Genomic DNA, 15,098 nt, shown 5'->3' with positions numbered 1-15,098 from the left:
TGTGATCATATACCTTTAGAAGATTTTCTCCGTGCAGTTTTTCTTCTTTTGCTTGGCCTCTCTTATCCTTTTTACCTTTCTTGTCCACCAAAGCCAACCTACATTAACAATCTAATATAAATAACATCTATAGTTAATATGGAAATGGTAATAACATATTTCTTTTATGTACACCCATAGCTTCCCTAAATATATAAATACACTTCCTTTTTTCTTTTGTTACTGTTTGTTTTCCAGTCATATAATCTTTTCTACACAAGTTACATATGCTTTCCTACATCTTAGTGTTCTCACTAAAGGATGTCTCATGGAAATTCCTCTAAGCCAAACAGCAGAGCTTCATTCCATTCTTTATAATGACAACACAGTGGTTTATGGTGTAGATATGCCATAACTCATTCATTCTTTTTACTACTGATAAGAATTTAGTTTTGTATCCACTGTGTCTTTCTTTGGAAAATCCTGACAGCAGCTTTATTCATAATTGCTAAAACTTGGAAGTGCCAAGATGCCCTTTGGTAGGTGAATGGATAAATAAATTGTGGTAGTCATCCAATGGATTATTTTTCAGCACTAAAAAGAAAGGCGCTATCAACCAATGAAAAGACATGGAGGAAACGTACGTGTATATTACTGAGTGAAAGAAGCTAATCTGAAAAGGCTAAATGCTGCATAATTCCAACTATATGACATTATGGAAAAGGTAAAGCTAGAGAGACAATAAAAACATCAGTGTTCCCAGAGGTTGGGGGAGGGAAGGATGACTAGGTGAAGCATAGATTTTTTGGGTAGGGAAACGATCCTGCATGATACTATAATGGAGGATTGGAATATAGAACATCAAGAGTAAATTCTAATGTAAACAATGGACTCTGGTTGTAATGATGTGTCAATGTAGGTTTATCCTTGGTAAAAAATGTACCACTCTAGAAGGAATTTGATAGTAGGGGAGGCTGTGAAGGAGTTGGGGCAGAGAGAATTTGGAAAATCTCTTTCTGTTCTACTCAAATTTGCTGTGAATCTAAAATTCCTCTAGAAAATAAGTTTTATATCAAAAGTTGTGCAATAAATAGTAGTCTTATGAAATGGAGGGTTTTTTTTTTTTAATAAGAGAAAAGGTTTATTTCTATGCACATAGGTGCCAACCAAAAAAGTAACATGTTTCATGGTGAAAGTTAAAGGCTTATAAACCAGACTTAACAGCAGAAACGAAGAGGGGATAATTGGCTTCTATGAGAAGAACAGAGAGGGTTCTTTAGAAAACAATGAGATAAAAGAGACTGTATGATAATGTTTGTCTGTATCAGGGTGAGTGATTTTTGCATCTTCTTCAGGATCTTAAAATACCCTGCAGGAGAGATTTATGGTAGGGTTACTCTATGTCTCTCTCCTGGGACTAGACTCTACCCTGAAGAGGTAATTGATAGTCATCGTCATTTCTCAGAAGTTTCTGCTTTTACTCAGGTGAGGGGAGCTCTAAGAAGGCTTTTTTGTACATGTGTTGAATCTAAAGTATGAAACAGATTCTATTAAGATCATGCTGTATGATCTCCACTCTCAAGTATTATAGGCAAGTTTTATTCAAAATCACTGTGTTACAAATACTTAAAATAGCCATAGAATATTACATTTAAATATTTTACTATGAAGCTCAATCTATTAAATGGAGTTCAACCTAACTGGTCCAATAGGCAGGGTTTTTAACTCTTAGTATAATGAAGATAAAGCAAGGGCTTCCATTTATGTACCTTGACAACTCAGGCCATCACTGGTTCTTCGAAAGCCAATTCCACAGTGGACTACACAGCGATAGGATCCGATGGTATTATCACAGTCCTGACCAGCATGGCAGGTGTAGCCACCCAAAGCACACTCATCAATATCTGCAACAAAGTGATTCATTTAACTAAGGAGAGTGGGGAAAAAACCCAACTTAAGAACCTGCTGTGAAATAAGAATAAGGAAAGCAATGAGTGACATTTGAAATACACAAGAGCAAGAATGTTGAATTTGGGGGTAGGCCCCTTCAGATGGGTTAAAGAGCTGACAAGCTCATAGCAGGACAGTGTGTATCTTCAAAGACCAAGCCATCCATCAGACCACTTATAAATTAGGTGACTGAAAAAAGGTACTTCTTTCTAACATCTGAGTTCTCATTTGTAAAATGAGGATAATATCTGTCTCTCAGTACTGCTTTAAAACTTAAAGGGAATAATGTATACAAAGCGCTCAATCCATACTGGACATTCCCATAGAAGTTATTCCTATGCCCTCTTATGTCCTTATTCCCTCTCTCTTTTGTATTTAGACGGAGGCCTCCTTGGGCATAGAGGGAGAAATCCTTTCTTCTTTTCATTTTTTATTTACAAATTAGGCTCCTATACAATTTCTAACTTAGAAGCATACCTAGAATCTGATAGAAATGTGTGATTTTTTTTTTTAATGTTCCTAAAGTCCTCCTGGGATTGTGCAGTTCACTTAAATTCTTTATAACCTTATTTTTCCTTGGTGTTATCCCTGTAAAATGTACATGGTAATAGGCCTGCCTGCCTCTCATCATTGTGTTGTGGGGATTGAGTGAATCATTAGAGGCATCCCTACCCAGAGAGTGCCCCATATGAAGGCAGTGTGTGAGCAGTCTTCTCTCTGCCTTACTTTTTCAACTTAATGAAGGCAGACTCAGAAAGAGTAGTAAAGAAGAGCCTTGGTCTTCCATGCTTTCCCTAGGTCAGAGATTGCCATGCCCATTGCTTAAATGTGTTGATTAGATTTAGCCATGTAACTACCTTGACAAGTTCTTCCATTGGCAGCTATGGTGAGGCCTTTAGGGCAGGAGCAATAATAGGTTCCCATGGCATTGTGACAGGAATGAGAGCAGGGATTCCCTGCGGCACATTCATCTTCATCTGGAAGAAGAAACAAGACCCAATTAGTATGGAGAAGCCCTACTTTCAAGGAGCTATTAAAGTGGGTGGAAAGAGTTGCCTGTAGAGGCCAATGAACGGATCCAGTGTAACAGAAAATGCTCCATATGCCACAGAATAGAAACACAAAATGAAATTACTTTTGGGTCCTCACATTATCTCTGACAGTGGTGGCATTAATTTTAAAACAACAATGATGAAAGCTAAGACATAATGACCATTTACTGTGATGGAAATGCTTTTTATTATACCTAAGTTAACTCATCTCAACATTCTAGGAGATAAGTATTTTTATTCCTATTCTCATTTGCATGCTAAAACTGAGGAACAAAGAGGTTAACTAAATTGCTGAAGGTCACCTAGGTCATTATTGGCAGAGCTGGGATTTGAACCTGGGCAGTACAGTTTCTAAAGATGACCTTTTTATCACTGTATGATGTTTCATTGCACACCAGCCAAAAGAAAAGCACTGTGTATGCCAGTTTGGGCTCCTCTAGCCATTTATTTAGCTGTTTACTTATCTGTGACTCTCCTGCACTGGCACATGGATGGCACAGGGCAGGTTTAGTCATCAGTCCTCCACCCACAATCCAGCCCTCTGCTACAGCTGGGCAATTCTAGGGTTAGGTGACTTAGACTTGAATTACTGCTGTTTCACATTTGTGCAATCAGGTGGCCAAACACAGTCCAGTGTTTGGTTCCTGTGTTCAGTCTATCCCTGGACTTGATCATGATTCCTGGCACACTTGATTGTGGAACTAACTGAAACAGCATGGGCTTTGCATCTATCTCAAATTCAAATCTAGCTCTGCCATCTGATAGCTGAGTGAACTTAGGCACTCAACTTCTTCACATCTCAATTTCCTCACCTGTAAAAAGAGACAGTTAGAGGACTATTGTGATTAATAAATATCTATCAAAATGGCAGTAACTGTCCGTTAATGATAGCATGAACAGATTATGAAAAACAAAAATGCATCATTTATTGTCGTACTTACCAGCACAAAAGGGTCCAACCGAGTCTAAGGCAAACCCAGGGGGACACTGATTACTGCGTTCTCCTACCATAGAGACAAAAGCAATATTAACTGACTTGTTAGAACTTTGGCACCTTATTTCTTTCCAGAACCATCTTCCCTGGGAAGATGTGCCAAAGTAGAGCACATGACACAGCAAATGCAATAGGTGAAAACAAGCAGAATGGAAAAATGTTCCTGTTTCTCAAGCAAGAACTAAATGAATCATAGTACAGAGATTGTTGGCAAGCAGCCAATGGAAGCAGATTTTCTGCCTAAGTAGTTTACATGAATCAAAAGAAAATTAATTATTCTTTGATAACAAAAAAGGATACAAATCAATGTGACTGCCAGGCATAACCACAGGCAAAATCCTATTCTTCCAGCCATTTACTTTCTCTGTTCTAGAAATTGGAATGGTATTTTGAAAACCCTTAAAATAATTTATGCCAGTGAAAAACAAACTTCAATGAAGAAAACCTCTCCTTTTGTCAATTTCCATTTGCACAGAGAAGCATCTGGTTCAAAGTTCCTCTGTATGTGACCAAGTATTCTTTCCATGTAGTCAAAGCAAGAAGAAACAGGCATATCATTATGGAATAGATGTCAGATTAGTGTTAGAAGAAAACATATAAACAAGAATAGGTAGCTTAGGGAATCTCTTTTCTTAGGAAATAACTCTATTTTGATGTAAGTTATTTTCCAAATATAAACATTAATGAGATGCAAAAACTTAAACTCATTTTCAAGTTACCAAAGTAATATAAACACACACACACACCTTAAAAGATGATCATTGACATAATAGATTTCTCTTAAGGGGAATTTTATGTCAGTCATATAATACACTGAGTTTATATTCAATCTCTTAGAAATTATCTTAGATTTTCCTTCAATTCCAAATACACAAGATGGTTTACTTTTATTGCTTTAGGTGTTCTTCATAGAGTGAGTCTGGGTATTTATTTTTCATATTCATTCTACTTTGGAGAGTCTCTGATTGCAAAATTATTTAAGCCCTGCTGAGACCATGACACTGTTCAAAACTCTCATACATATTTGTGGAGGGTGGAAGAAATACTACTCCAGTGAATACAATTCCTTGACTAGAAAGCTAAAGCCATACTTGCTATTTCTAGGCAATCAAACTGCTTAAAACCTTGAAGAGAAAGCAGAGGTTCATGATCCATTTCCTGTCCAAGTGTAAAAATGACCCTGAGAGTATTCAAGCCTTCCTGTACCTTCAAGGGAATGGGGGCAAGATGGATGGGGGAGAAATGCTTGCTAAGTGATTGTTGACTGCCATACAGTGCTGTGAGCTTCGTGTGCTATATTTAAATCTCAGAATTCCCCGACTCCCGTCATAACCAATTTCCAGATGAAGAATTTGAGACTGAGGTCATGTAAGTAACCTAAAGTCAAAGGTAATAAAATTATAAAGATAATCTGGAACAAGGATTTAGATGCAAGCCCGTGTGATTTTCAGCCACTGAACTCAAGAATACAATTCAGATGACCCAATCTCATTTCTTTTTATGGCAGAGTAATATTCCATTATGTATATGCACTACATCTTCTTTATTCATCTGTGAATGGACATTTAGGTTGCTTCCAATGTCCTGGCTATTGTAAATAGTGCTATGATTATTACTGGGTGCAGATGTCTTTTTGAATTATGGTTTTCTCAGGGCAAATGCTCAGTAGTGGAATGCTGGGTCATATGGTAGTTCTATTTTTAGTTTTTAAGGAACCTTCATACTGTTCTCCATAGTGACTGTATCAATCTACATTCCCACAAATAGTGCAAGAGAGTTCTCCACATCCTTTCCACCATTTTTTTATTTATAGATTTTCTGATGATGGCGATTCTGACCTATGTGAGATATGGTAATACTTCATTGTAGGTTTGATCTGTATTTCTCTAATAATTAGTAATTTTGGCCATCTTTTCATGTGTCTCTTGGTCATCTGTATGTCTTCTTTAGAGAATTGTCTGTCACACACAGTGAAATAAAAAAATGTTGATATTAATACATGTATATGGAATCTAGAAAAGTGGAACAGATGAACCTATTTGCAGGGCAGGAATAGAGGCACAGATGTAGGGAATGGATGTGTGGGCACGCCAAGGGGAGAGGCAGGTGGGATGAACTGGGAGCTGGCACTGACATGTGTGTGCTGCCATGTGTAAAACAGATGGGGGGAGCCCACGGTATAATGCAAGGAGCTCAGCTCCGAGCTCTGTGATGACCTGAGGTGTGGGAGGGGTAGCTGTATACGTGCAGCTGATGCACTTCACTCTGCAGCAGAAACTGACACTAAAGCAACTATACCCCAACATAAAGGTTTAAAAGGAATACAGTTCAGGTGGTTATAATTCATGCTTCATTTTTATTCACTTATTTACATATGCCTTAATGTAGCCAGTATGTTATGTACAGCACTGTGTTGGGGCCACAGTTGTGGAAAAATGTGTCACATAAATATGTTATTATCTGATAGAAGCTTTGGATTTTTGGTTCTAAACAGGGAGATAGCTTCCATAAGGCAGCATCTGGGAAGTTTCCTGGGAGAGACTTTGGTTGTCTTGATGATGACAAGATTTAATATGAAGCCTGTTTCGTGAGTGGGGTGGACCCCAGGGCAGGTTTTAAATATTGCAATGCGTGGGATACGGATGCAAGATGAAGATGTGTCCCTTTCCCCAAAAGAGTTTTGTGGAATCCAGAAAGCTGTTTGTAATTATCTATGGCTAGAACTCATCTTCCAGTTATTAAACATTTTTGTGTGTGATTAAAATATACAATAAACTTTCCAGGAATGCAACTGTCATGTAAATGGATGGTTCATTGTACATTGTTTTAGTCAGAATGTTACCAAGAATAACTGTTGCTTTTTTTTGTTTTCGTTTTTAAACATCATGCTGCTGCTAAGTCGCATCCGACTCTGTGCGACCCCATAGACGGCAGCCCACCGGGCTCCCCCGTCCTGGGATTCTCCAGGCAAGAACACTGGAGTGGGTTGCCATTTCTGGGTTCTAAATATTGGTTCAGCCATATAAATACTTCTATCTATAATGTCCAAAGATTTTCATATCAAAGAACACAAAATACATATTTTCCTTTTATTCTTTCTCTTGTAGTTAAAGAACCTGACTTTGAATTATATCGTGATTTTCTTTTTTGACATAGTAGGAAGGTAATACAAAATGTTTGTTTGTGTGTTATGGTAATATATAATTGTAAAAACATTGATAAGTATAAAATTCTCTGTGCCCTTTCACTTGAGACAAACTACTGCCAAGATTTTGATGCTCTTCCTTGCAGTCACTTCTATCAGTATACTATCATATTAGTATACTCAGAATATGCTTCAAACAATTAAGTTAGGATCTTTATAACTGCCAAACTTTACTGATACTATAATCTGTTGGAGAGGTTATTAAAAATATAGATCCCTTGGTTCTACCCTAGTCAGAATGGCAAAGGAAGAAGCCTGGGAAATCTGTGTTTTCAACCAGTATGAATGTTCCTTACAGTCACTATGATGTGGGCAACCTAGGTTTGGATCATATAGTAAAGACTAGATACAACAGAATCATTCAGAGGCTGTGTTAAATATACAGACTCCAAGGTCCTACCTTAGACTAGGTAAACCAAAATCTCTGTGTCTAGAAATCAAGGTCTGTACAAGTCTAACTGCATTGTAACCATAGTTCTAGTTTAGACCCAACAAAGAGAAAGAACATGCTGGTGAAGCAACTCAGAATGCAGGCCTGCCCCCTGGTGGTCATTTAAAAAGAAACGGCAGGTGCACAATTATTAAAACAAACAGGAACAGTTAACAACCAATGGGCAACGGCATCAGCTGTGATTCACAGAATCATAGTATGCAAGAATAGTAAGAGATTTTAAACGTCTCATAGTGTTTCCTTCTACCGTGGGACTCAAATCCCTCAATGGACAGAAACCATAAAGACCATCAAGCAGTTTCAAGTTTAGAGGACTTAACACGATTGGGTAGAAAGTACATGACTTTTCAAAAATCATTTTAATTCCTCTAGTCCCAGATAATATAAATTCATTTTAACCAAAATCTTGTGCTAAAGATTTTTTTTAAAAAATTTTACGGAGTACTGGAAAAAGTAGAAGTGGAGATTAAATTTGAAAAGTAGGTATTACTGGGGAAAAGAAAATATAACTCTTTGTTCCAGTGGCTCTTTTCTCGTGTCCAAGTTAAAGTAACATGCATGACAATAGTAAAATAAGGTGGTGGTGACGGACGTGGGTGGAGAAGGTGTGGGGCTATGAGGCTTCATGAATCTGAGATTAGTTCAAAAAATGTGAATATATTCTTACATTACTATGACCTCAAATTTGATGAAGCAGTTCTGATGCTGAAGAAGAAAACAGTTACATGCACAGCTGATGAGAGCAAGGGTAAAGAGTGAAAATGAATTTTTAGTGTATGTGCTAAAGATGATAAGCAAAATGATGCTGGCTAAATCTACTTGGATTTATTTTAGGAAAGCCAGCACAAAGCAAAACACACACTCCCCAGACTACTCCGAATCATTTTAAATATACTCATGGGAGCCTAAAGTTCAATATTAAAATCATCCAAACAGTTAGTGTCTATAACATAACCTCATGCAAGTATCATCTCCAAGCGTCAAACCCCATGGGATATGGAATGCTAATTGTCATGGTGCCTCTTACCACTGAAAAATGGTACTTATGAACCTATATGCAGGGCAGGAATAGAGAGGCAGCTGGGGGAAGGTGAGGGTGGGACAAACAGAGAGAGTAGCACTGAAACATATCCATTACCATACGTAGAATAGATAGCTAATGGGAAGTTGCCGTATAACACAGGGAGCTCAGCCCAGTGCTCCATGACAAGCTAGAGGGGTGGGAGGTTCAACAGGGAGGGGACATATGTATACTTAGGCTGATTCACACTGTTGTACAGCAGACATCAACACAACAAGGTAAAGCAATTATACTCCAAAATATAAAACAAAAATGAAAAAGGATATCTCAGAATATAGATACATCAAAACCCACCAGCATAGGGGGGCTACTAAGATCAAGAGGAAGCAGTTCAAAAGCTATAATTTCCAAGAACAATAAATGCCAGCTGGAATTCTGCTGATTACTCCCCAGTTTTTCTTTTAAAATACAGAAACATTTTTTTTTTTTTTGGACTAGGTTAAGATACACCTTTACATCCTGTTTCAGGAATTTAAAAAAATCTTATAAGATTCAAAACAAGAACAAATGGAGTTTATTACCCAAAGAAAAATCATTGACTGAAGATATCTTTTTAAATTGCTCTGTGTATATAGGCTAGAACAGTAACAACTTCAACATGCTATTAATATATGAAGATGCATATTAGCAAACCAAATGTACTAGAATGCTAATTGGATTGGACTTACCATAGGACTTTATTTATAAAACACAGACAATACACATGAAAAACATGTTACATTCAGTCTATACCTTGACATCCTTATTTTGAATGGCATCCGTGCAATTCTTTTACCCATTTAGAAAGGACTACGTAGCATGAAGAGCTGGACTTTCCCTTAACCAAATTACCTTTGGAAATTGAAGCGTGGATTTTAAAACCCAGTGTCTCTTCTAACTGGTTGTAGTCAGATTCCACAGAGGATGCATGAAGTGTTTCTACCAAGAAAGGCATTCTTCCCTGTGCCTCGTCGTAGAGGACGGTGTGGGTCCACGTATAAGGCACGCTGACGCCGTCAATGGTGAACAGCCGGGTTGAGTAGGCATACAGCTGCCCAGGGCCTGTCTGAACATAGTCCTCGGTGTAATCCTAAGGAGGACAATACGGATTTGAGGATCAGCGTGGCTCCTGTTTTTTTTTTTTTTTCTTTTTGAGGGTACTATGATATGTAGAATGAGATAAAAATAAAAATGGCTTAGGGTCTAAAAATATACAGGTCTAAATAAAAATTGTAATTGTATAGCAGTGTTCAAACTTAAAGTTTGAACCTACCTACCATTGTAACGACCTTAGTTTCATAATTTTAGTGTCATAAATGAGAGTTTAATAAGGGACTCAGAGTTGTCGGTTAAGAGTAAAGTAAAAATGTGAAAAGGCGATTGCTATCATTCTTTAATTTCTGGAATACTTTTGTGGATGGTCTATAAAATCTTTTATGTAAGACTTACTATTCTCTTTGTCTACAGAAAGTTAAATGGCTTAAATCAACATAGCTCTGATCTTAGTCCTGATAAGCATCGTCATAAAACTACTAAAAGCTTATAAAGAACTCCTCCTTAAAAATTTTTAGACAAAGACCACATAGCCATTTCTACCCTTAGTGGTTTAGAGATTTACTCTCCAAAGTGAACAAGGGGAAACTATACAAGTTTTCTGTGCTTCTTTAATGATCTTTGACTCTGACTCTTACCATTTCTCCAATAAACAGTGAAGGCAAGTTACCCTAACGTTTTACCTTTACGGTGACTTCGGCAGGTGACTGTAGCTGCAGGACATAGCCACTCACGATGATATCTACCAGCAGAGCACCATCAGAATCCAAGCCCCGGGCAACGTGAGTCATCCGCAAGATTTCTCCTAGGAATTAAAATTTATTCATTTCAACAGCAAATGTATTATATATACGTGTGTGTGTATGTATATATACAGATACACTTCCCAGTAGTAAAAAATCCACCTGCCAATGCAGGAGGTGCAGGTTCGATCCCTGGGTCAGGAAGATACCCTGGAGAAGGAAATGACAACCCACTCCAGTATTCTTGCCTGGAAAACTCCATGGACGGAGGAGCCTGGCAGGCTACAGTCCATGGGGTCACAAAGAGCCAGATACAACTGAGCATGCACACATGCATATATGTGTGTGTGTTTATAAAATATGGTTTGTGTAAGCACATTACAGACTTATTTTTATACCAGTTCAGCTATGTTATTGTACTTCAAACTTGATTAAACACAAATCATAAGAGAAAATAGCACTTAGCCCCCAAATTAAACTTAATTAAATTGATTTTAAAATTCCTTTACATTTTTTACAAAAATTTCACCTGATTACACCTATAATTAGGTGAAGGAATCCACACTGTCAACTGACAAGCAATAGCAAGGCAGTTCTACAGAAATGGACGGATTGCCTGTGAGAAGGGGACAGACAGCACGACCAGGAAGACTGGTCACAAGTCTGAGCCACAAGAGCCACAAGTCTGGCTCCAGTGTTTTGTTCTTTCTGGTGCTTTTAGAAACAGCAAAGGGGCATCTTAGGAAGTGGATTGCCATACAAAGACCCACACGTCTTGTGGGCTGATTAAAGCTATGGTTTACGTCAGCCCCGCTACCTTAAAGATCACTGCTGCAAAGGCGGACCACCTTCAAAGATACTTCATATGAAGGTCTTTAAAAAGTCGTCTGCACTTGGAAAAGACCATGAATTGCTAATCCATATGCATTAAGGCTAAGGATAAAGTGAAAAGTCTTTAGATTTGCTTGTTTATATTTCCAATTTTTTGATTAAAGAATCCCTATCAGATATCATAACTGAATCTCTGGTTCAAAGACAAAAACCTTTAATTCATAGCTATGACTCAGCTTCCTGCTCTGCTTGGCCTTCAAAACCCTCTCTAAGGAATTAAAGAGAACAGATACAGGAAAGATGAAGGGAAAAAAACTTTTAGGTTATAAAAATCACTATAGTATCTGAAAACATATGGCCTCTTATAGAGCCATGTCAGTAAAAGTTTATAGGAAAATATAAACTTGCTTTTATGTCATTTATGATAAGACGGCAACAAAACTTTGAAATTATCCTCTGTGGGAACATATAATGTATTTTTCTAAACTTCCAACTTTTACAGCGATCATATTTTTAAATAGCAATAGGATATTAAGTTCAGTTGATACGAACCAGTTGCAAATTCCACTTGGGTTTCTCTCTTGAAAACTGCATTGGTGAGGGTAAAGCCATTGACTGCTTCTCCTATTTCTTTTGCTGTTGTCCAATAAATGGGATTTAGAATAGAAACTATCTTTCTCATTGCTGGACCTAGAGAAAAAAGGGGTAAATAAGATGTCAAAGCAAAATATTTACAGCCCGTTGTTGTGAGCCATTACTCACAGCAAGTTATTCAAAGGGATGAATTCTAAATATACTTGGATAACACCAAAAATATCAGCATCTAAAATATCAGTTTTTAAAAAGAGTTTACCATTGGGATAAAACTAAGGACTATTACACTGCTCATTTAGTAGTAGCATCCCTAGAAATTTTAAGTGGAAATAATAGATGAAGAAGAAGAATGTATGTTTTTAAAAAGAGGCTTATTGACAACTTTTATCAGCAAAGAGACCTACCGAGACTGCGAGGTACATTGGTAATTTTGGCATGTATTATTCTAGTATCAGAGTTTGGGCTATCTGTGACCGTGGCGTTAAGGAAAGCAATTCCAAATTCAACATCATTAATGCTTCCAATAACACTTCCTCTGGCTCGCTGGGGCCCACCTATTGCGGGAAGAAAAAAACATTCTTGGAAAGGAAACAATTTCATCAACATTACATCGGAGAAAAGAAAGCCAGTATTCAAAGATGCTCCAAATCTTCTCCCAAACATTTAAAATATCATATGACATCTGAATTTCAGAGTGAAATAAATAAGCTTTCAAAACATTCTACTCCCATGTAACACTCATCATCCTGCATAAATCTAGGATCCTTCCAATCTATGTACATCATAGTATTATTTCACAATCCAAAGAATACACTCAGTGCCCAGTCCCAAAGCCAAAATAAAGTACATGTTTGGTGATGGTGATGAAATGTTGATAATAATGAGGGTTTATTGAGCATGTCATGTACTATAGGAAGCACATAATATATTTTAACTCATTCTAGAAAAATTCTATAAGGTAAGTTTAAATAGCCACAGTTTAAATAAATAGCCAGAGTTTGCAGACTAGGAAAATAAAGTTCAGAGCATTCAAGTGATTGTCCCATGATTACTTAATTAGGAAGCAGCAGAACAAAACTCATATTCTTTATTTTTTAATTTATTTATTGGGGTACAGTTGCTTTACAATGTGTTGGTTTCTGCTGTACAACAAAGGGAATCATTTATATGTATACATATAGCTCCTCTGTCTTGAGCCTCCCTCCCACTCCACCTTTCTAAGTCAGCACAGAGCACCGAGCTGAGCTCCCTGTGTGTCTGAAAGAGAAAAACAAGTTACCATCTATTGATGTGTAAATGTGAGATCTAGAAAAATGGTTCAGAAAACCCATATTCTTTTATCCATTGCCTCCTTCATGAGAGCACAGAAGGAAGGAGGTATCAGCAACAAAACCGCTCCGGAGCCTTGTGATGGTCACACACTTGAATATAGTTGGAAGCAATCATGAGGTGTTTCAGATATTGTTGTCATGTATTATACACTGGGGCTTCCCTGATGGCTCAGTGGTAAAGAATCTGCCTGCCAATGCAGGAGATGTGGGTTTGATCCCAGGTTGGGAAGATCCCCTGAAGAAGGACATGGCAACCCACTCCAGTATTCTTGCCTGGAGAATCCCACAGACGGAGGCGCCTGGCAGGCTACGGTCCATAGGGTTGCGAAAGAGTCGGGCATGACTTAGCAACTAAACAACAAATTATATACTGGGGAGAAATACAGTTGTATTCAATCTGAGAAAAGTCAGTAAGTGTTTCATCATTTTATTTTGCATTATTTTAATAGTGAGAGAAACAGTTTTTTCGCATTGATTCACCCTTCATGTTCTTGATTATATTCATCTGTTAGTCAAGTATTGAAGATACAATGGTAAGAAAGATAAAAAAAGACATGAAGCTTGCTTTCATAGCACTTATATCTAAACAGGGGAGATAATAATTAGAATTCTACAAATAGATGTGAAATGCACTAATGTGTAAGATATCTTACTCAGGGAAGTCTGAGAGAGAGGTAAAAATAGACTAGGGATGGGAAGATGAGTTGCTTAGGTCTTAGCTAAGATGAGGACTGAGCATATATACAAGTCAAGGAAGGCAGAGAAAGGCTTTCTGGGTAGAAGACACAGCACACATCGCCCTTTTAGGAGAGATGGTGGCTTGTCACATCTGAGAAGCTAAGAGTAGAGAGTTTACAGAGTGATGGGAACCATGCAGCAAGATGACGCAAGAAAGTACATAGTATAGGACCTGGCTGGCTCCTTAGTGATCCTACTATCATCTCGCTGTGCTTAGGACTAATTTCCTTAGTTCTCAAGGTCAGCACTAACGAGTGGCCTCCCATTTTGACCTTGATTCTCTAGTTTCATTAGAGACTTGAATCCCAATGTTCAATAGATGTCTCCTTGTTCTGTCTACCCAGTTGGGATCCTGTAATCCAAATTATTTGCCTATTTGGACTTCTTCTGTCACCCTGGTATCATGAGAGACTGAGCTACAAAATGTCTCAACTGAAATGAGACCTGTCACTGTCCCTACATGTTAAGAGTCTCAACATCGTTGGTGATCAGCACCATGCTGAGGAGACGCATTAAGCAACTAAGTGAGGGATGCTTGCTCTTTCAGCCTGCTTACATCCTATACATCTGTTCTTGTAACTCCTTTCTGTCCCTCTGTCAAATGGGCCTTGTTGATTTTCAGCGATATTTAATTCCCAAAGCAACCTTAAAGCTTGGGAATGTCCAATGGTATGCCCATATTTCAACAGTGTGAAAATGTTCTTTTTGGTCCGGTTCTTTGAGATGAATACCCTTAATATTTTCCACAGTTTCTTGGGACTCCAGTAAACTCTGAGGTCCATGAGTTCTAGAATGCCAACTCTGTTCCTTCTGAATTGTTGTATCTCAATTATCTAGCCATATTGCATGACTTGAATGATAGTAGTTGAAACCCCCCCCTAATCTTTTCCCTTAAACTGAATTTTCCCTATTTTACTGTCTATACTCATGTTCTGTATATTTCAGTCTGTGAAAGAACAGCCTCCAATTGTGTATTTCTATTAACTATTCAGTTTCTGCCCCACCCTCATTTTTCTGCCTGGAATCTCAGACTGGTTTGCCCACTCTTCCTTGCCCTTTTTAGTCCTCAAGCCCAGGACTACTATTTACAGCTGGGAGAAGACCATATCCTTTTATA

General features: G+C 37.9%; 1 protein-coding gene across 3 annotated transcripts in view; it reads right to left on the bottom strand.

Moving 5' to 3' along the window:
• The window catches only part of HMCN1 (hemicentin 1), a 539,309-nt gene that overhangs the window by 33,473 nt on the left and 490,738 nt on the right, over window positions 1-15,098 (bottom strand). For all 3 annotated transcript variants that reach the window (XM_061383493.1, XM_061383492.1, XM_061383494.1), the window contains 7 exons: window positions 12,317-12,466; window positions 11,871-12,008; window positions 10,428-10,549; window positions 9,544-9,781; window positions 3,923-3,985; window positions 2,787-2,906; window positions 1,749-1,883 (listed from right to left, as the gene is read on the bottom strand). In XM_061383493.1, coding sequence (XP_061239477.1) covers window positions 1,749-1,883; window positions 2,787-2,906; window positions 3,923-3,985; window positions 9,544-9,781; window positions 10,428-10,549; window positions 11,871-12,008; window positions 12,317-12,466 — 966 coding nt within the window. The remainder of the gene's footprint in view (window positions 1-1,748; window positions 1,884-2,786; window positions 2,907-3,922; window positions 3,986-9,543; window positions 9,782-10,427; window positions 10,550-11,870; window positions 12,009-12,316; window positions 12,467-15,098) is intronic.

Source organism: Bos javanicus, chromosome 16 (genome assembly GCF_032452875.1).
Source record: "Bos javanicus breed banteng chromosome 16, ARS-OSU_banteng_1.0, whole genome shotgun sequence".
Classification (NCBI taxonomy): domain Eukaryota; kingdom Metazoa; phylum Chordata; class Mammalia; order Artiodactyla; family Bovidae; genus Bos; species Bos javanicus.
Note: the sequence above shows the minus strand (reverse complement) of the source record. Positions and strands in the feature narration are given on the sequence as shown.